General features: G+C 41.0%; 1 protein-coding gene across 8 annotated transcripts in view; it reads right to left on the minus strand.

The window, feature by feature from the left end:
• Positions 1 to 20,428, minus strand: part of GRIA4 (glutamate ionotropic receptor AMPA type subunit 4) — a 232,997-nt gene that overhangs the window by 26,981 nt on the left and 185,588 nt on the right. For 7 of the 8 annotated variants that reach the window (XR_014563572.1, XM_083736359.1, XM_083736358.1 and 4 more), the window contains exons 10-13: positions 9,924 to 10,130; positions 6,522 to 6,892; positions 3,618 to 3,816; positions 1,075 to 1,322 (exon numbers count right to left, since the gene is read on the minus strand). Coding sequence is in view for 7 of the 8 variants with exons in the window: in XM_083736359.1 (XP_083592485.1) it covers positions 1,075 to 1,322; positions 3,618 to 3,816; positions 6,522 to 6,892; positions 9,924 to 10,130 (1,025 nt within the window). In the remaining variant the exon portion in view is untranslated. Of the gene's footprint in view, positions 1 to 1,074; positions 1,323 to 3,617; positions 3,817 to 6,521; positions 6,893 to 9,923; positions 10,131 to 19,713; positions 20,138 to 20,428 lie in introns of those variants that run through there. The other variant, XM_083736364.1, reaches the window with a different exon arrangement.

The raw sequence follows: 20,428 nt of genomic DNA on the forward strand, positions 1-20,428 counted from the left end.
GTCAGCATGGATTATGGGACTTGTAGTCCAACAGTAACTGGAGGGCAGCAGGTTGGGGAGATTATCCATGTTCCACACACTGTAAAACGAGGCATTTGAATTTTTCATTCAAACTATTTGATAACCCTAAACTGTGCAAAGCTGCCACTGTTTTCAGAATTCAAAAGGATTTATGAGTTATTGCATCATCAGCACACATCAACACAACTTGGCAATCAAACTGATTTGTTAGGGGTGGGGAAGATATCTGCATCTTTGTATGTAAAAGCAAAGACATGCAGGAGAATCCCATGCATGTTTACTCAGAATGAAGTCTCCTATTTTTCAGTGGGGCTTACTCCCAGGTAGGTGCGCATGACATTCCCTTCTAAAGTTGCAATCTAGTGTCCACTTACTAGGGAGTAAGCCAAATCAAACCCATTGGGACTTACATCTGAGTTAAAACACATAGAATTGCACTGTATGATGCTTTAAGTTCATACGGTATAATTTTGCATCCTAATTCTTAAAAAGTTTATTTTAAAAATGGTGGCTTTGAAGTCAGTAATAAAGCTGGGAATAAAGGCAGCAAAGTTTTAAAATATTTTATGCACAAAAAGACGCTTTAACAAAGGACTCACTGAGGAAGGACTCACATTTTTGTCTCAGTAATACTGTCCTTTTGAGATCATGGCGGGACAGGGAGATTCTCACCTAATGTCTGGCCACCCAAAATATGACAGGCTAAGCTACTCAGTGATATCATGTAATTCAATAAAATAAAATAAAAAACCTGTTGAGCCTGAATAGCACTTGGAGCTACATTTTGTCTTGAGGACAACTTGGAAGCAGTGTCTGACCAGTTTGTTTTTTATATGGCCTTGATAGATATACACCAATTGTGACTATTCGGTGGACTATGTTATTCGTACAACCGTTACCTCCTTGTCGATCGAAAATGTGAAATGGGAAAAGGAAGAAAAAAAAAGAACATACCATGTCCACAGAACAACACAAAAAGAACTAGATCAGGGGCATCAGGGAAGGTGGAATACTATAACAACACATGTTATATTGTTATACTATTCCACCCACCTTAATGAAGAACCCTTTGGTGTGGCTACGCCATAGCCTTTCGAATCCAGATTTCCTCCCACTTTCATGGTGTCACATGGCTTGCGCTGCTCAATGTATTCATTCATGGTGGACTCCAGGAGGAAGGCAAACTTGCCCTTGGACTTGCGGACACGGGCAACTCCCTCAGCCGTAGTCCTAGCGAACACGGACGGGTCTGTTGTGCTCATGTACGCCCACATCTTTTCATACACTGCTATTTTAGATCTCTGAAGGAAATTAAAAGGAGATTAGATGCAGCAAAGGGACAATGTCGCCACAGAAACAGGTCACAATGCATAATGTATCAGGAGTCAGGTGTTTTTTGATCACTCCGTGGAGGGAAAAAGATACCTTTCAATAGCATTAGAGTCATTTGTAGGAAGATACTGCAGTCCTGACATTGCTTACTGCCGAACATGCTCGCAAGTTTTATGCGCAGCCATGTTAAAATCATTTCCAGGCAGAATCACGACAAACAGAAGAAATTATTGGAGGTGTCAGAATGACTGGCAGGAAATGTAATGATTGCTAAATGTAGCCTTTTGTACAGGTTGGTTCGATGCAAGCAACAAAATTTGGCTGCACACAGGGCTGTGGAAAGAAAAGTTGCACAGACTGTTGCTGTGTGTACAGCCTGTGCATTTCCCCCATGGAATGGTCCCATCCTGTGCAAATAGCCACTTCTGGATCATTCATAGAGGTGGCCATTTGGCACTACATGGGAGCATCAAATCCACGCAAAGTAACTCTTACTCATGCTATCTAAAGGCCAATTCTGCTATTCATCAGCCCTGCTAGACCTGCTAATAAAGGGAAAAGGCCAGGAAACAGCTGAATAGCACCAACGTAGCCAGTTAATAGCTAAAAAACCATTTCCTATGGTCAGATGCAAGCTTGAAATACTTGCTTGATAGACTGGCCTTGAATAGATTTGCCAAAGGCCTGTCTATGGCCATTACCTATTAACTGTCTATTGCCCAGTTATCTCCCTAGTGAATGGAAGGCAAAAATAAACTCAGAATGTGCACTAAGGCAAAAAGTCACTAGTGTAGTAGAAATAACTAAATTCACAAGGCACACAACAGTGTAGAATGTGTGCAGATGCTGAGTAAGAAAAGAAATCACACCAGTGAGAAAACATGGTGTGGTTCTCCTGGAAGCTTTATGTAGGTCTGAGGAGCACCTGTTCAGACATATCCTTGTTTTAAGAGGCTTAGCTTTTGAGACTGGCTGATCTGCCTACAGCTCCCCTTCTTGGCTGGAGCTGGGTTATGGCACACACAATGAATCACCAACAGGCATCCTTTGAGTTTCACATTCAAACCCCACTGCAGGCTCAAGTCCTGGCATCTGGGGTGATGGAGCATGTCCCAAGGCCTTTTTGCATTCCTCTGGAAGTATAACAGGGCTCAAAGAGGACATCCCTCTAGAAGCTCCCTTAAGGGTTGTGTCAAACAGCTGAAACATGCATTGTTAGGTGGTTCTTATACCGTTTCATTGAACTATGTTCTATTCATATTTAGGACAGAAGGCCAAGGGTAAAAGTGATGGAGGACATAATTTAAAGTACTATTATACCACTTTGACAGTCATGGAGAATCATGGGGACTATAGTTCATTCTGGGAATTGTAGTTCTGTGAGGTCAGCACCCCAAACAAACTACAGTTCCCTGGATTCTCTAGGACCTTTAAAGTGGTACAATAGTGTTTTAAATGTATAGTGTGGGTGGAGTCTGTTTTAAATGTATAGTGTGGGTGGAGTCTAAGAAATTTCACCACTTGCCTAACTATCCTATCAAAGGCTAGGCTGTTTCCAGTGTTTAAGAGGGCAATGAACACAATCCTGTCCAAGTTAAACACTTTCAAGTCTCCATGGCCAAGCATATAGTGGCATCAGTGGGACATAAGAGTCCTTAATTATGCCCAGCAATTTCTGTTTCCAAGCTTCTAGAAAAGGGTACATTTTACATTTCTGTAGCAGAAAAACAAAATTAAAGTAACGTGAATAGAAAGCTTTAAAAGATGAATGTGGTGAGGCAAAAGACTGGAACAATATCTCTTATAGTTACAGACTTATAAAGCATCCCTTTTGCTTCATTCCAGTGCCTGGAATTACATTATTATGCATCTTTTCATCAAAGGGCGCCTTCAGAAAACCCGTAAGCAAGAGTGGACCTGAAAGACCCCTTAGAATCATCATATCTACTCAGCACTCCCTTTCGTCTCCATGCTGTGGTTTGCAATCAGCTAGCAGAGCAATGCTATCTTAATTACCTCTGCCTCTACAGTCCCTAAGGGCAGTTCCGAGCTTGACATGTCAAGATCAATATATTTGCCACAAATGAAAATGATTGCAAACGCCAACAAGTGCCTTTGGAGTTTCAAAAAACACAATGTCAATATTGTTGGAGCTACAAGACCACAAATCTGATTTTCCATAATGCATCATTATTCCGACTGCGTTCCGAATGCTTCCCAGGTAGAGCAAGGGAAACAAGAACCTAGTAGGCATGCCAACTTACTCTGAAGAATTCTTTCGTCGACCCAGAGTCCAGTGTCCCATATGCAATTTCGGTTTGTTTGGCAAGGTCTTCTGCGCTTTCTATGGGCGAGACCATTCGCTCAACAGTCAAGAAAGCCGCAAGGTTAGCGGTATATGATGAAATAATGATGAGTGTGAAGAACCACCACACACCTCCAACTATGCGACCTGAGAGAGATCTAAACATGAATAAGATAATGCATATTTTCCTATCTTTTGACCAAGGAGAAAGAGAAAGAGAGAGAGACAGAAAGAGAGAGAGTGAGAGACACCATTATTACAGACAAAACAAAAAAAATTCCTTCCAGTAGCACCTTAAAGACCAACTAAGTCAGTTCTTGGTATGAGCTTTCGTGTGCATGCACACTTCTTCAGATACTTCTTCAGATGTGTATCTGAAGAAGTGTGCATGCACACAAAAGCTCATACCAAGAACTGACTTAGTTGGTCTTTAAGGTGCTACTGGAAGGAATTTTTTTTGTTTTGACTATGGCAGACCAACACGGCTACCTATCTGTAACTGGAACCATTATTACAGGAAATTTATTCGCCAAGCAGCAGTAACTGGGACTGAAACGTAACAGGACCAAAGTTCTGTTTAACCAAGCTTCTCCTGATATCCGGTGCTCAAACCAGGATACAGTGTGGCATATAAATAGAAATGCAATATACTTCTGAGTTTTAATTATATTTCTCAAATGAGAAAGCAGCTGCTACAGCGGCTGGAGTTCAGTGGTTTTTGAACTGCATTCAGGGGAATAACAAGGCTCCTTGCAAGTTTATGAGTGAAAAGATCATTCGCTGAAGGAAAGCTTCTTTGAAAGACAGTTTGCCCACCACGACTGATCTTCCTCTCAGTAAGGGGGGTGTTGAATGGCTTGCAGGACACATTTTCAGTTAGTGAGCCTCAAAATACCTGGCTGTACATGGTCTGAGATGGAATCCTAAGTACTGTGCCAGGGTTCTTTGGCAGATAGGTCTCTAGAAAGGATTGAGTGAAGGTTGGAAGTTTTTTAAACAGCTAGGCTACATTACCTTCTGTATTCCAGGAACATGTTCTTACATACTTAGCAAGGTATGCCTAAAAAGAATCCAGTGTGCTCTGTATTTGTTAGGACATTGTATGAAAGAATTCAACACAAAGATGCCTGCCACACCTAAGCAAGTTATAGACAACATGGTCTATATGTATCCAATTGGATAGCCATCAGGAAGAACTCTTTGGATTTTCATAGCAAAATTGACTGTCTTTGAAAACTGTTTACACCGCAGTACTAGATATAAACCCTTCAACTCCATTAACTTTATAAAGTCTAGACTTTATAGACACCCAAACAGACACACTGCTATCTGTTGCCAGGTTTTGCCTAGAAATGAATGAGAACAGTCCTTATTCAGAGAAAATCAGTGATGCTTAAGTCCTATTGAAATAAGAAACCGATTGGGACTCCTTTCAGGTAGTGTTTTGGGTCTGGGAGCCTGAGAAAAATATCAAAATCGCTTTGTTTTCCACATAAGTTGTATGCACGTTTGACAAATAATACTCCACTATGGGGGGGGGGGGACCACATTTCAACACAAAAACAGAAACTCACTCAAATGCAGTCCAGGCCTCATGAAATCCCTAGTTTTGGCAGGACAAACATCCTCTGCTCTGTATCCTAAGTGTGTACTCCATTATGCAGATTTGATATTGATTTCTGTACAGCATGGTTGTACCCTAAATTCTGATTCTCTAATTTACGTTCCACTTGCTGCATTTTCCATATTACCTTTGGGAGTCTGAAGAAATAACTTAAGACAATGCGGATGTCTGAAGATTGCCTACATTTGAGCAAGGCCAAGAGTGGACATGTGGAATGCCTAATGCTTATGCAACCCAACAGTTGTGAGATGGACGGGGAGTGAGGTTGGAGATAAGAGGGAGGGACCACTGTTGAGGCAATGGAATAGAGGCTACTTCAAAGGTAGATAGTGTAGGAATGTAGCTGTTGATAAGTGTGTATGATCAATGTGTGCATGCTATGACAAAAATATAACCAGTTAGCTTAAAGTACTTTCTTTGAGAAGATGTTAGAGTTCTTTGTACTATGCCCTCGACATCTCTTGCTCCCACCTTACTTGGTGGGTGAGGGATCCTACTGTCGCAGTGAAATAAAGATTTTCCACAGCAGTAGCACTTTGGCTCAATAAATGGAAAAACAGAGGAACTGAAATGCACTGGGAACAATGGGAAAGCTTTTTCATATTGTCTTCGTATAATACAGAGGCTGCTGGCTTCATCCCAAACCAGAGCTGGCCAACGCCAGCTCTTTTGGGGGGACGCATTCTGCTTTCCATACGGGTCTAGTTGCCAGACACACAAAATACAAGCTCCTGAGTGATCATATGCCATAATAAATTTGATGTTACCTAGTTGTAAGGGTTTCCCAGCTGTAGCGCACCTATGCATAACATTACGTACAAGCGTGAACATTTACAAACAACATACATAAGTACGGTACATTCCAGATCCAAAATAGAGATGCAGCATTAAAGATAGAATATCCATTACAATTCTTCCCCCCAGTACCAATCCAGGAGTTGCCAATTGGCTGTACCTACCTATTGCCATTAATAGAATCCCTGCTTTGCAAAAATAAAATGAATATCCGTGAAACTTTAAAAACTACAAGAACCTGAAACGTACAAAAGGTTCAAAATGATTCAATATGGCTGTCTGATTTGAAAGGGAGACAATTACTCGGAACACGTTAATGAACAGAAGAATCAATTTTAAAACATCAGCAAGCAAGTGGCTGTCTCTTGTGTATGGTATTGTGTATTCTCACTGCTGATAATAAAATATACATTTTTAAAAACAGAGATATTATTTCATACCAACCTGGGAGAAATATCACATCCTTGCTGCATGAAGGCACCCAGGGAGAACCACAGGCTGTTGAAGATGCCAAATTCATTGGGAGGCTGGTCACTGGGCCCTTCTTTGCCATCCTCTGGCTCCTCTGTGTGCCACTCATATGGACTAAACCTGCTCACCAGGAACAGGACAACACTGACCCCAATGTAGGCAAAGACTATGCACATCCAGATCTCGTAGGCTAAGGGGTCCAGAAAGGAAAACACTCCAGGTTTAGATTTCTGAGGCTTTTTGATCATAATGGATATGCCCAGACTCATAAAGGGCTTAGAAAAATCGATAACCTCCTCTCGTACCAAAGTGATGGTCAGAGGTGCGACAGCAATCTCTGCTTTCTGCAAAGAGAAGGAGAACCCAAACAACTACAGATTAGAGAAACACGAAATGGCACAAATTGTTTTGCAACAAATGGATGCATTAGACTTTTGCCCTCTTAAAACTAAAGGCCAAAATGGATACCAAAGAAAGTGAATAGGGGACTGTGTGCGCGCACATGTACATGTCTGTATTCTTACTGCATAAATATCGTTCTATAATCTATTATTAGTAGCATCAATGCCTCTTTGATCATGAACCTTGAAAAGTACCTGGAGCTGAAGGAGGAAGTTGAACGAATGACAGTCTTTCTCACTTCCTTTCAGCTCTGTGTTCTTCTCGAGGCTCAGATTAATTCTGCTAGATCCAACTTTTACACAGATCCCTTGAAAAAAGTAGAGCACTTCCTCTCTTTCTGTCTTGGCGGTGGCGGGAAACACCTGATCCAGGGGATGAACTGGAATGGTCTGAACCTGACTGGAAATAGAAATAGGTCGTGCCAATTGAACCGGGTTTTGTTTTTTGCTTTTTAGCTGATTTTTCAAATACTCACCTCATCTTGAACTAACTTAAAGCATCGTGCTTATTTTGAACTAACCTATGGGAGGCCAGGCAGTGATCTAGCCTGTACAGCACTTCTCTGCACACAGTGTACATTCCCACTGTGCTTACAAAGCACACTCAAATGTTACCTTGCTTGTGGAGCCATTTGTGTGTTCAGCCTGGAGTTCCATGGGGCTTTGGACTGCAGCCAGTGCCATCAGCTCTGAAGAGCTTTAACAGTGTCTAGAACAGAGCTTTCCAAACTGTGTGTCGCGACACATTAGTGTGTCAGCTACAGTGTGTAGGTGTGTCATGCGAATGCTCTTATAAGGGGTTAGTTTAACCTCTGGTTTCCTAGTAAAATTGTGTCGCGAAATGATATGTCTAAAAAGTGTTACACCAACATGAAAAGTTTGGAAAGCTCTGGTCTTTTAAGAGTGCATGGCTCCATTTATCAGAATGAGTAAGGCTCATTATCAGCATTTCCCACTTTGACTAAGCAATAAAGAAAATATGGATATCCAATAAAAAGGCATGGTGTAAAGTGTGGAACCTCTTGAATGCTGCCGCCTGTTGCAATGGCTTAATTCACATTCTCTTTTTTCCTTCTCAAATATTCATTTTCAAGGAAGCTTAACAAAATGCAGCATAAATTACTTGAACTTCAGAGCCTCATTCTTTGTTAGACTTTGACAGAAATGGGCAATGACCTCCTTATTCATCATGCAGTGAGTGGATAACATTCCATGGCAGAAGAATGAATATTTAACCGGAGTTGACTGCTGGAGATTTTGAGAACACCTGCAAAAGGTAGCTAATTGCATTCATCACTAGAAAGTGCTTTGATGAATAAGCTCATCACTAAAGATTATAGTGTTGTGCAGATAATATTTTAGTCATCTAGATTCATCAGAAAAACAGCAAGGATCCCCTAGCTCTGCAGGACAGTCTTCTTTAGATATCTCAGTTGGTAGAGCATGAGACCCCTTAATCTCAGGGTTGTGGGTCTGAGCCCCACATTGAGCAAAGGATTCATGCATTGCAAGTGTGTTTAAAATTTCAGACATAGTCTGCAATCCTATCCACAATTACCCAGGAATAAGATGGATTTTTCTTTGGAGTAAATAAGCATTGGATTGTGCTGCGTACCAATATAAAACGAAAATATATTTGAATTCAAATAAATAAAAAAACAAGCTTTAGGTATTGTTACAAGGATTTCACAGCTTGCCTCCAATCTGTGTTTGGGAGTGAACCAAAAATGGGTTTGGCTAAAGTGAAGGATCATCATAGTTGGAGGACTGTTCCAAACATGATCCTGCTTTCTCATGCACAGGTATATTCAAAAGTGTAAGGACATCAGATGACAGGTCAGTCGGTAGAGCATGAGACCCTTCAGGGTTGTGGGTTTGAGTCCCACACTGGGGACTCCTGCATCGCAGGGAATTGAACTAGATGATCTTTGTGGTCCCTTCCAACTCTACAATTCTATGGTTATATGATCACCTCCCAACCATCCTCAGTCACTCAGTGAACCACCCAGTCTTCAAAGCATCTCCAGTCCTGCTCGCAAAGTTATGCTGATAAATGAAAATTCCTCTCCACTCTTCCTAAACAGCAGAGCAGGGCTCCTGTCCACACAGCACAGAGATTGCTGGAACAAAACCTTTGCTGCTGAGAGAGCTTATCAGATGAAAGAGTCTTGGCTGTCTGCAGAATAGGAGCATCCGAAGCTGCCTTATAGATAGTCCAACCCAATGCTGTTTTTCTGGGGGGTCCGCATGCCCCTAAACATTTTGTGAATCTTTGTACTTTTGTCCATTTACTGTATTTATTTTTCCTCTATTTGAATTATAAAATGGTGATTTTCTTGAGTCGAAATGAGAGTACCCCTAAACATTTTTTTTTGGGGGGGGAGCACTGGTCCAACCACTGCTCATTGCTGTCTACACTGATAAGATTCAGATCGGAGTCTTTTCCAGTTCTAGAGTTGCCAGGATTGAACTGGGGAGCTTTTGTATTCGAACCATTATCTCCACCAGTTGAGCTGCAGCCCTGCCCAGCAATGAGAAGGTGGGGGCAGCCTTATCATTCTGCTTTTCAGTGTACACTTTCATACCTCAGTAGTTCACTTGTAGTGTCAAGATGCATTTCCATATTTTTTAAGTGATTAAAAGGGAACGTTCACACTCACTAGTTTAAATGTTCTGAGAAATGATCCATCAACAGGGAAATTGTTTTAATGTCCCTTCCAGAATGGAAATGCAATTTTCTTTCCAAGCGAAGCATTTCCTGAACATACATGCACAGTTTATATAAAAGGTTGTGGCGTGTCTATTACAGCTCGGAGGTAATATTTAGATTATTCATCAGGGATTGTCAACATTCATATGTCAACATTTGCCAAGAAAAGAGCCAGACAATCGCTGGGACGTATATAACCCTACATGACAACTACACTCATGAGAAGTTGATGCAAAAGTTGGCATCAAAAATAGATATGCTTACCCCATACACCAGTTCTCCCACCATCCCATTCCAGATTTTTGTGTTTGGATCCCTTGCTCCGTATTTTCCATCAGGAACAATAGCAATTTTGTACTTGATGCCAATATGCTTTGCAATTTCTGATGCCAGGTCTACACAGTATCCTTCATACTTGTCATTCCCTTCAAACAGTTCTCTGTTTTTTTTCCACATAACATATGGGGCTTCCTACAATGAAAGAAGGAGAACTGTAAAAGATAAACATATAGCATAGCCTGTCCAAAGGTACATGTTATTTACCACCAGCTGTGTCATATTGAAAGGTCACATCAGATATTATTGAACTGATCACAAAATCGAAAAAGAAATCCATAGGAAATCTATCCATCATCTATCTATCTATCTATCTATCTATCTATCTATCTATCTATCTGATTTGCAACATATGACATACACTTGTCCAGTTGAAATCCAAAACCCAATTTAGAATTTTTTTTTATCCTTGGGCACATAATAAGAATGACAAAATTAATGGACCATTTGCTTTAAAAATCAATTTCTTTACAACCATATTTTAACACCTTTGTTTATATGGATAACTTATTGACTTGTATTGGAATAATTTTACTCAAAAAACACCCCTGGGTATAGGTGCCTTTTCAATACGCTGAAGGAAGCATCAACTACCCCTTATAATTCAATAAGCAAAATAGCACTCACTGGGTTGGATCCAGACAGGCCTTTCTATGAGTGGAAGTTGCTCCTTCTGTTCATGGAAGGCTCCAAGATCCAGCAGAGGCTCCATGGCAGAGATAGGGGAGCCCTGCCCCCCTGCACTATGTTTAATGCTGCTCTGGAGGATTGGCCAACCCTCTATAGTTTTTCAGGGAGCAAAGAGGGCTGCAGGAAGGCGCAATCAGTGGAGATAGCCTATTTCTCTCTTTCCTCCTGAGCCAGCAAATACCTGCTGAGTACATCTCTGGATCCAACCCACCATTAGGAATGTTTTAATATTTTTTTTAAATTTTCATTCCCTATAGAATCAATACAAGCAGAACTTAAAGAGAACTAAAAATAAGTAAACAAGCATGCTTTTCATTCACAGCCCTGTTGATTAAAATCAACCCATACCAATTAATCAACCACACCTTAGCTGATTAGTGTGTAAATTTCAATCACGCAGTCCTCCATTTAAGTGAAACATAAGGAAAGATTGCATCCAAAGACTCAGATCTGTAGATTCAAATTCTGTTCCTTGGAGATTCAGAATTCTGTTCTTTGACTTATAGTTTAATTTGCTGCAATCAATCTTCAAAACAAACGAGGTCAACCATCATAGTGCTTCTTTTCCCACGTGTCTCATTGCTCTCTTAAAGCTGTTTCCCTCTCTTTCCTCCTAAAGCTCCCCCTCCCCCGAGTTCTCAAATGTGGTTGTGAGATCATTTCTCCTTCCCCACATGTAGCCAGGGGGGGGAGTTCCAAATAGTGCATTAAGTCAAAAATCCAAGCACCACCCGGAGATTTACATGGCATTTCAAAGGTACCATTTTTGAATGCAATCTGAACATATATGCAGTTGCCTTTTATCAAGTTTGGGGAGTGGTCCATATGGACCAGTACTGTCTGCTCTTAAAGGCTCCCCCATGTTCTTTTTTCAAGAGGGCATTTTGTTTTGTGTTGAATTTGGAACGCCCTGAACCCAAATAATGAGTTCTAAGCAGCGATGTCTGCGAATTCTGATGACAATGAAAAAGGGAGTGGAAGCTGGCAATGTTCATTGATTCATCCTATGTTCAGGATAGCGAATGCGACAGGTAGTCACCGTTGCTGTTGTGGTTTGAAACCACAGATTGATTACCCCCTCCCGCCGCCGCATATGTGTTGTGTTTTCTTTGCACTGAAATGAGTGGAACATGTAAAGACAACGGGATTACGTAAGTTACACAATTAGTTATGTAAATCACACAAGTTATATAATTAATCGTGTAAACACCATTCTCCCCAGTAGACAGCAAGGTGAATTAACGTCATTTTTGGCAGAACATGAATTGCAGTGAAATGGAAATGATTCTGCCTGTGAAAAATGCAGGGCGGAATGGAAAATTATTCATTATTACGTCACAAGCAAACAGAAAAGTCATTGTAACCATTATAGGCAAATGGAGAAATATTTCGGGAAGATGGTATTTTCACCATGGTTCATCTTCATTTTGACACTGTGTCAATGCCTTTTCTTTGTGTTTTCAATACCTTATGTACCAGCATCCCTGCATTACCCAATGTATCAGTTCTAACATTAGAGATTTAAGATTTCATTTAAAAAGGGGGGGTGTTTGGTAGTGCCGCATCACTTACATCTGAGGACCAGATAAAAGACACAGAGGTTGTTGCCATTAAAGTCACCATTTGCCAATAGTTTCTCATCAACTCTCATTTGGGCTGAGCTGTGGCAACAGTTGGCAAATGTTGTGCCTTCAAAGGATAACCATAGCAGCTCCCTACATTTGTGTCCTGTCCAAATAGATTATGCAATAATACATAGCCAAAATAGGAACGACTCAGATATTTACTGGGACTATGATGCTGGAATTATCTGGAAAGCACGAAAACTTTCATTCCGTCTTCAATGAAAATAATGGGCTCCCAAGGTCAATATTGTGTAAACCAGATAACATTCATCATTCGGAGCACATCGCTACCAATTATGGTTGTTTTTATGTGTTCTTGCAGTGTCTGGGGTTCTCCGGAAGCTTATTATGGGATTCTCAATTAAAAGATCAATAATAGCCTCTTCCTTGAAAAGTAGATTCCCCCATATTTACCAATTTTCTTCTGCAGCATGCTGATTCAGAGGTATTGTGCTTGTTCTACAGCACGCTCTCAGTTCATTTAGTGATGGAGAGGTCCAACAGTACTAGCCCGGTGAATGGAGACTGTGCCCTAGAACTTATCTCCTTTGCAATGATATCAGATCACCCCATTTCTCCCATGGGCAATATTGCAGTTGCAGGAACTCATTCAGAGCTGTTATATCTGAAACATTTCTAGAAATCCAGCAGAGAGATAGTGCCTTGCAAGACATAATACTCTGCACACTTAGGGTACTTAAAAACTGGGAGAGGTTTAGCTTTCCATGATGTGCCCAGGTAATTGGGAGAGGTTTAGCTTTCCATGATGTGCCCATATATATTGTCTTTTGTCCCTGTAGTTAAGCAGGCTTTGAAACAATACAAAAACCTTCAAAGCTTGATGATCAGAAGCAAAAGCAGGGTAAACGCAGTACCATGTTGTGGGAAGGGATCCAACAAATGATGGCCTTCATAGCCACAACTACTCGAAAAAGATAGGTTGTTTATGTGATGAATGCATAATCCATTCTTGGTTCCATCAGGCAACCCATTTTGATTTCTATTCCTGCCACACAACGGCTACAAAACTAAATATGTGTTGAGAAGATATCCACCCACCATTTGGCCTGATGCAGTTTCTAATTACAATAAAATTAGAACACTCTGGAGGAGGTTTATGAAATATAATTCCACAGGAAATCCACATTTCAAATGATTAGTAACAAAGTATGAACATAGATCATCAAAGTGGTACAAGCTTTACTTACAGAAATCTGATATCTATAACAATGGTTAACATTTAAAATATACAGCTTTGCAACAATAGATTTATCAGTGTAGAGAAATCCTTCACAAGCTTGCTAGTACACAGCTCATAATTAGAAACTAGGGAATGGTCTTTTTTATTTTTTGAAAAGGAAATATATTGTCTCTATGCTTAATTTATATTCAGAAAAAATAATCTTGCACTTCCCAGAGAACTTCAAAGCATTTGCTAAAGTATAGAAAAGACATTTATCAAAGGTTTGAAGGTCAGTCTTGCAAATAATAATAATCATTCGCCTTGTCATATATAATAAAACATTCCATGGGATTCAGTGGGAAGGCAATTTACACCTCTATGTTTGGCAAATATAGAAGGACCAAGTTCTCCACACTTTTTCAGCTAAGTGCTGTGCAGTCTGAACCTATTGGTCAAGACCTGGAGCTGAACTGGTTACAACCAATGTTCCTTCTTAGTTCATCTATCTGAGCACCTACGTAGACCCTCCCTGACCTTTCAGGCTTCTCGTATAGTTAAACAGATTAGCCTCTCCTGCCCAAGCTTGCATGGCCCAGTTCTGAAGCTGCTCTAGCATACTTCAAAGCCCTGACAAAAGTTTTTGCTATGGTCTGTGATCGGCGGAGGTTAGTTTCAGTCTCTGTGACTTATATAGGTAAAGTTGGTATTGGTGTTCTTCAGCCAGGAACTCTCCCTGCCCTCCCCTTCAGCATCCAAGAGAGCAGAAAAAACATGGACGCCATGGATGTAAAAAGTGGGGGACACTCATGTATTTTTCTTGTCATCGTCCTGTTGCTCTGGGGGGGGGGGGTGAGGGATTGCTTTATTGCAATTCAAAAATGCACTAGCAAGCAGCCTGTGGGGGTAGGCTATGGGCAGGTGCATGACTGATTTTGGAGCTTTTAAAAAAGGTCTTGGAATTCAAAGACCTGATCCAGTTCGTCTGATGTTCTTATGATCATGTGGATTGTAAAAGAATCTCCATTTTAAATCCACATGGAAGCAGGATAGGCTGAAGTTAGTCCCATCCACATACAGAATGGGGATGAACTGTCCATTCAGATTCACAACGAGGGATGGGTTCTGGAAATGTCAACAAACATATTCACATGTGAACAAACCGACAGTAGTTTAGCAGCTAGATGCTCCAGCTATTTTATAGAGAGTAGCTTGTTAAATATTCTAAAAGCAAAATGGAAACGTCTGATCCAACCAAAGCACTTTCAAAATCCTATTAATTTCAGTATCAAGAATTTAAGCAAAATATTAATTTTCCCATTCAAATCAGCTGTGCTTAAAATGGCTTGACTTCAGCAAGATTGTATACATGTTTCTTCAGCATATTTGCTTCTTCCTAACAATTGTTTTTATTCATATGCAAATCAAAGCAATTAAACACTCAGTTAAAAGATGTACAATTACAGCACAAGAGTAGAAATATTTACTATTAAATCCCATTGTGTTCTATAGAATTTACTCCATAGTAAGCGCGCTTACTTTGGCAGCATCACTCACCAGTTGTATACGTACTTCCTCAGAAGTAAGCCCCATTGAGTTCAACAGGACTTACTCCCAGGTGAAATGCTAAACCCACTTATCTGAGAGTAAGCTCCCCAAACCTCAATGGGGCTTACTTCTGAAGAGACATGTATAGGATTTGTACTGTAAATCAAGTATGTGCCTTCATTATACACCTTTAGGCACCAGGCAAAAACGTTCCTCTTTAACCAGGCCTTTGGATGACTGACATCCTATGCCGTTTTAAAATGTGTTAGGGGAAAGTGTTATTGGGTTGTTTTCGTTTTTATTTTGTATTTTCTGATTTCATCCTGTGAACCGCCCTGAGACCTGTGGGTATAGGGCGGTTTACAAATTTAATTAACTACTACTACTATGATTTCTTTAAACCTCCCAAATTAGCAGATAAATGCACCTGGGTGTTTCAACATATTACAAGGGAGAGAAAAAGAAGCAGAGATGTTGTCCATAATATCCCCAACCTGGTGCCCTCCAGAGGGTTATTCAACTAAGTTTTACTCAGAGCAGATGTATTGCAATCTAACTCAGTTATGTTTATTATGTTCAGTGGATCTATGCTGAGCAACGCTTAGTTGAATACCACCCTAGGGGTTTTGCTAGTACTAGCAAGGAACGCTCATAAAACACAAATGGAATAGCTCCCTCTCTGTTCTACTCTTGAATACTAGCCTAGATGTTTTGGACTACAATGTCCATCAATTCTAGGCAGCATGGCTGGTCAGGGATGATGGGAATTGCAGTCCAAAGCATCTGGTGAACACCAGTTTGGGGAAGGCTGGCATGTACTTTCAAGAAAGGATTCATTTGTTTTCATTATGTGGATCTGGGGTCTGTTATGAATCGTTTTGTGGAATTATGAGGGGATGTTTCTGGGGTCTGTGTTTAGACTAGGGTGTTCATGATTTGGTACTGTTCTTTAGCATCCAATAATTAATTCACATGTTTATCCTCCCCCTTTTAGACTTTGCAATTTAAGAACACGGCAGGTGATCTAGTTCTCTACATCATTAAAATAAGAATTATTACGCTACATAAATGTTAACTAAAGCTCTCTATTTTTATATCAGCTTTTTAAATAAACCTCCACTCACAGCAAATTTATTTTTTTCACATTAAGGTAAAACAAAAAGATAATCACATCTGCTATACAACCAGAGAACATATTGTTTTCTAAAAGTAGAACATGCTGATTTGGGCAGTATAGATTAATTTTACTGATATCCTGTGTCTATGAATGAAATAGCACTGAATCAAATGAAGCACAGGAACATACAAAACCAGAGGACACTAAGCAAATCGCCAAATGTTTTATTAAAGCATGCCATGCGGAAAAGAGTTACTAATAAATAGATACCTGCCTTCCAGAAACAGAAAAGCCGAGCATTACTGATTCCTAGGAACTATTTAATTAAATGTAGAAATGGACCCAGATCCAATTTCAAAGCAGTCCCAAATCCTGTTTTTCCCAGTGGCACTGAATTAACTTTCCTTTAATATGAAGAGGGAAGTGAATGGGACACGTCACTCAAAGCAGCCTTTTTCACTTGCTCGCGTTACGGAAGAAAGCACATTCACAAGATTCTGGAGATAGACCACAGCTAATTAAATGGATCTGTATATATACAGTATGTGGCTGAAGGGAGTGACAATGCTGTTGCTGCAAACCAGCGCAGGTCACTGTTTGCATTCAAAGTTAAGTGCTGGGGTTCAATGCATATAATTAGTTGGGCCTTGACTGTAGCCACGTTTATCGATTGCAACTCAACTAGCATACGGCGAACTCTTCTTATACCAGATGCTTTGTGGGGGAAAATTCCATTGCAGCTGCAATCTGGGACAGAAACCTGGGTGGTTCTAGATGGGGCTGAATCATTACTGGACTCTAGAAGCAAAAATAAATAAAAATTCCTTCCAGTAGCACCTTAGAGACCAACTAAGTTTGTTATTGGTATGAGCTTTCGTGTGCATGCACACTTCTTCAGATACACTGAAACAGAAGTCACCAGACTCTTATATATAGTGAGATGGTGGGGAGGGGTATTACTCAGAATAATAATAATAATAATATTAATAATAATAATAATAATAATAATAATTTTTTATTATACCCTGCCTTTCCTGGTTCAAAAACCAGGCTCAGGGTGTCTAACAACAAATTTAAAACAATTAATTATAAAAGCAGCATAAAATACAGTATAAAAACATGAATAACAATAAAATTCAAAAATCAATTTAGGGGAAATAAGCATTAGATAATCCCCAGGGCTAGCTGGCTGAATTGGTCCTACTTGGGCCAGTGAGGAGGCCAGGGGAGAATTAGCTGTGAGGTCTCAGAGCAGGTGATCTTCATAAAAGGGGAGGGGGAGGGAAGAGAAGGGAAATAAAAGATCAGGCTGAATTCAAATTAAAGGCCAGGTGGAATAGCTCTGTCTTAAAGGCCCGATGGAAGGAGGTTAAATCCTGCAGGGCCCTAGTCTCATGGGACAGAGCATCCCACCAGGTTGGAGCCATTACTGAAAAGGCCCTGGCCCTGGTGGAGGATAGTCTAACTTCCTTAGGGTCTGGGACCTCTAAACTATGGTTATTCATGGACCTTAAGGTCCTCTGCGGGGCATACCAGGAGAGGCGGATCCCATAGATACGAGAGCCCTAAGCCACAAAGGGACTCTAGAAGGTTATGCAATACAAAGCCTAGTCCCCACCGCCAATAAAGCACGGCAAGGACATGAAAATAGTATTGCAGAGTGGAGAGCCTGGGACCCTCCACATCACAATCTACCTTTGGTCATGCTGGCTGGTAACGGTGGGAGTTGGCAGTCCCGACAGTAACTGGAGCTCTACAGCCGTCCCTGCACTACTGTCATGACATGTGGTTTTTCATTACATGTGAAGAGATCTAATTTGACAGTAACGTAGAGATACATTTGCACTGGAATCTATTGGTGTTACCATTTGGCTACTAAGCTTAGGAATAAGCACCTGGCTGTACCAAACACATATGATATAAGCTGAGTTCTCCGTATATTGTGGTCCAGGATACATCTGCAGCTCTGTTCATGTGCAGTGGGTGCCGCGCACTGGACTTAATTGTTTAAGCACCATCACATACCAGTCTAAATGGGTAGGAGAAGTAGGTGTGAATGTTGCTGTGTCACAACATCTTCCAAGCTAAATCTCTAATAGGTTGGATCTGGATCTAAAGGCACCGTTCCTCTGATAGAAGGAGTCGTCCTCCAATGGAACGAGTCCTTCAAGGCAAAGGAGTCTTTCCGTTTCAGAAGGACACCTTTCATCACAGGGAACTCCTTTGAATTATGGAAGGTGATCTTTAGGTCCAACCTAACTTCAGAACCCTGCTAGAAAGCAGCAAGTCCTGGCTTTGTTCTGGAAAGCGTGTTCTCCTTCATGGAGAGCACGTGTAGCGGTGGGGTCCAACAAGACATCCCACTGTTCCTGGGTGGGTAAAAGTAGTTGGCCACATTTGCAATTGGGCTCCTCTTGTCATTGGGTAGAATTTGATGTGGCCATTTTGTGATTGACAGCCAAGAAGGCTTTTATTCCCTGCGCTTCCTTGAGCTTCCTCTTTTCGCTGCACGCATTGGATCACCCGCCCATCCTCCCGATATTTAGGGTTGTTCACATTGACCTTGCTATGCCTGTCATGGGGTCATCTGCTTTGGAGCAGGGGCCTGGTAGGAATTTGGTCCATTTGGCTGACTGGCTGGTGCCATTTGGTTTTTGCCTACTGCGTAGCAAATCGTCACAACTTGTAAGGTTGTGGTTAGGCATTGGTTTTATGAATTGGTTGGTGGAAGGGCATGGATTGGCTGTGCCTGCCCCTCCAATGCTGCTGCTGCAAGGGTATTCCATTAAAGGAATCCAGGGGCTCGCCATGCTTTTGTTCGAACCCCTGTCAAGTGGCTAGCGCCACGCAAGAGCCCCTGGGAGCATTTGGGGAGAGGTGAGGGCATGGTACCCAGCTCCATCTTTCTCCCCAAAATGTTTTCCCTTTCTGACTTTGTGGGCGTGTGAATGTCAGTCTGTCCCCATGCGGGGTCAGATAGTCGCAACTAATGCCTAAGCAACCACTCACATTGTTTGTATTTTAATAAAGTTGTGGCCAAAATTATGCCAAAAACCTTAAACAAAAATTCTGTGTGAATTGTGTTTTTATTGGAGTGGCTTGGGGACCTCGACACACAAATGTTTCTGCCCTGACCAACGTTTGTGGTTCTGGGTCTGGGAATAAAGTCCGGACCATCCCTCATTTGGTGGATGGCAACGGAAAGAAATTTGGACACAGTGCACGAGCCACTCCATATGAATAGCTCATTACAAGCGAAGAACCAACACAGAAGTAACTTTCACCTGCATGCTGAAGCTCAGCCTTAACACAATGGAAAGGGCACAGACTGAACATTTAATAAGGCCCCCCCCCCCGGCTTTTGTATAGTTTTGTTTAACTCTGAAATGGCATGCTAGGGGAAACCTTGGCATGCTACATAAAATTCATTCAGATCCTTGGTTCGGAAAATGAAAATACCAGTCCTAGGACTGGTTGAGTTATTTCGCAGAGAACATTTATTATGCACATCAAAACGCTTCACTGCAAACGAGACAAGACACTTTAAACAGTTTTCCCCCCTTGCATCCTGCTTCTTTCTCTTTCTGCAAGCACCGCTTAGTTGCTCCCAAACTTGGAAGTATTTTACAATAATTTACACTGTACATGTATGAAAGCCTTAATTTAAAGACTGGCATGAGAGGGAAAAACGCAACTGAGAAAGCCTTGAAATCCTCATCATTTTCTTCATAGCTTGGCCAAGTTGAAGATTGAATGCCACCTGTTTTAGGCATTTCAGAATAGTCACAGAGCTTTTATTTTTTTCCTTGATGGTTCAGTGCCTGGTCATCCAGTCAGAGGATCAGAAATCCATATGGAAAAATATAGCTCAATTCTACTATACTGGAGGTTAACGCTTGAGCCTTAGTTAGGAATGTTCACGGCAACGTGGGACGCTTTTCTTCCTTGATCAATTTCTTAAAATAGGATTCTTCATCAGAGGCTGAAAAGAGGAGGACTGTACTGAAGTATGATTTTTCCATTACTGTGTCTTTTTTTTTTCAAAGGAAAAAGATACATTTTTTTATAAGTCCCATGCAAAAAAGAATTACGCAATTAGGTTAGGTTTACACTCGTAATTTCTGAACACAATATTAGTTCTTGCCACCCTAGAATGACAATCCTTAACAGGTGATTTGTTGGGATGGCAATGAATGCGTCACCGTACTCAAGTCTCACAAACAATGCAACAGCTAGTGGTGCAGAGAAATCCAGTCCCACACACTTTACCTTG

Source organism: Podarcis gaigeae, assembly GCF_964106915.1.
Source record: "Podarcis gaigeae genome assembly, chromosome: 4".
NCBI classification, from domain to species: domain Eukaryota; kingdom Metazoa; phylum Chordata; class Lepidosauria; order Squamata; family Lacertidae; genus Podarcis; species Podarcis gaigeae.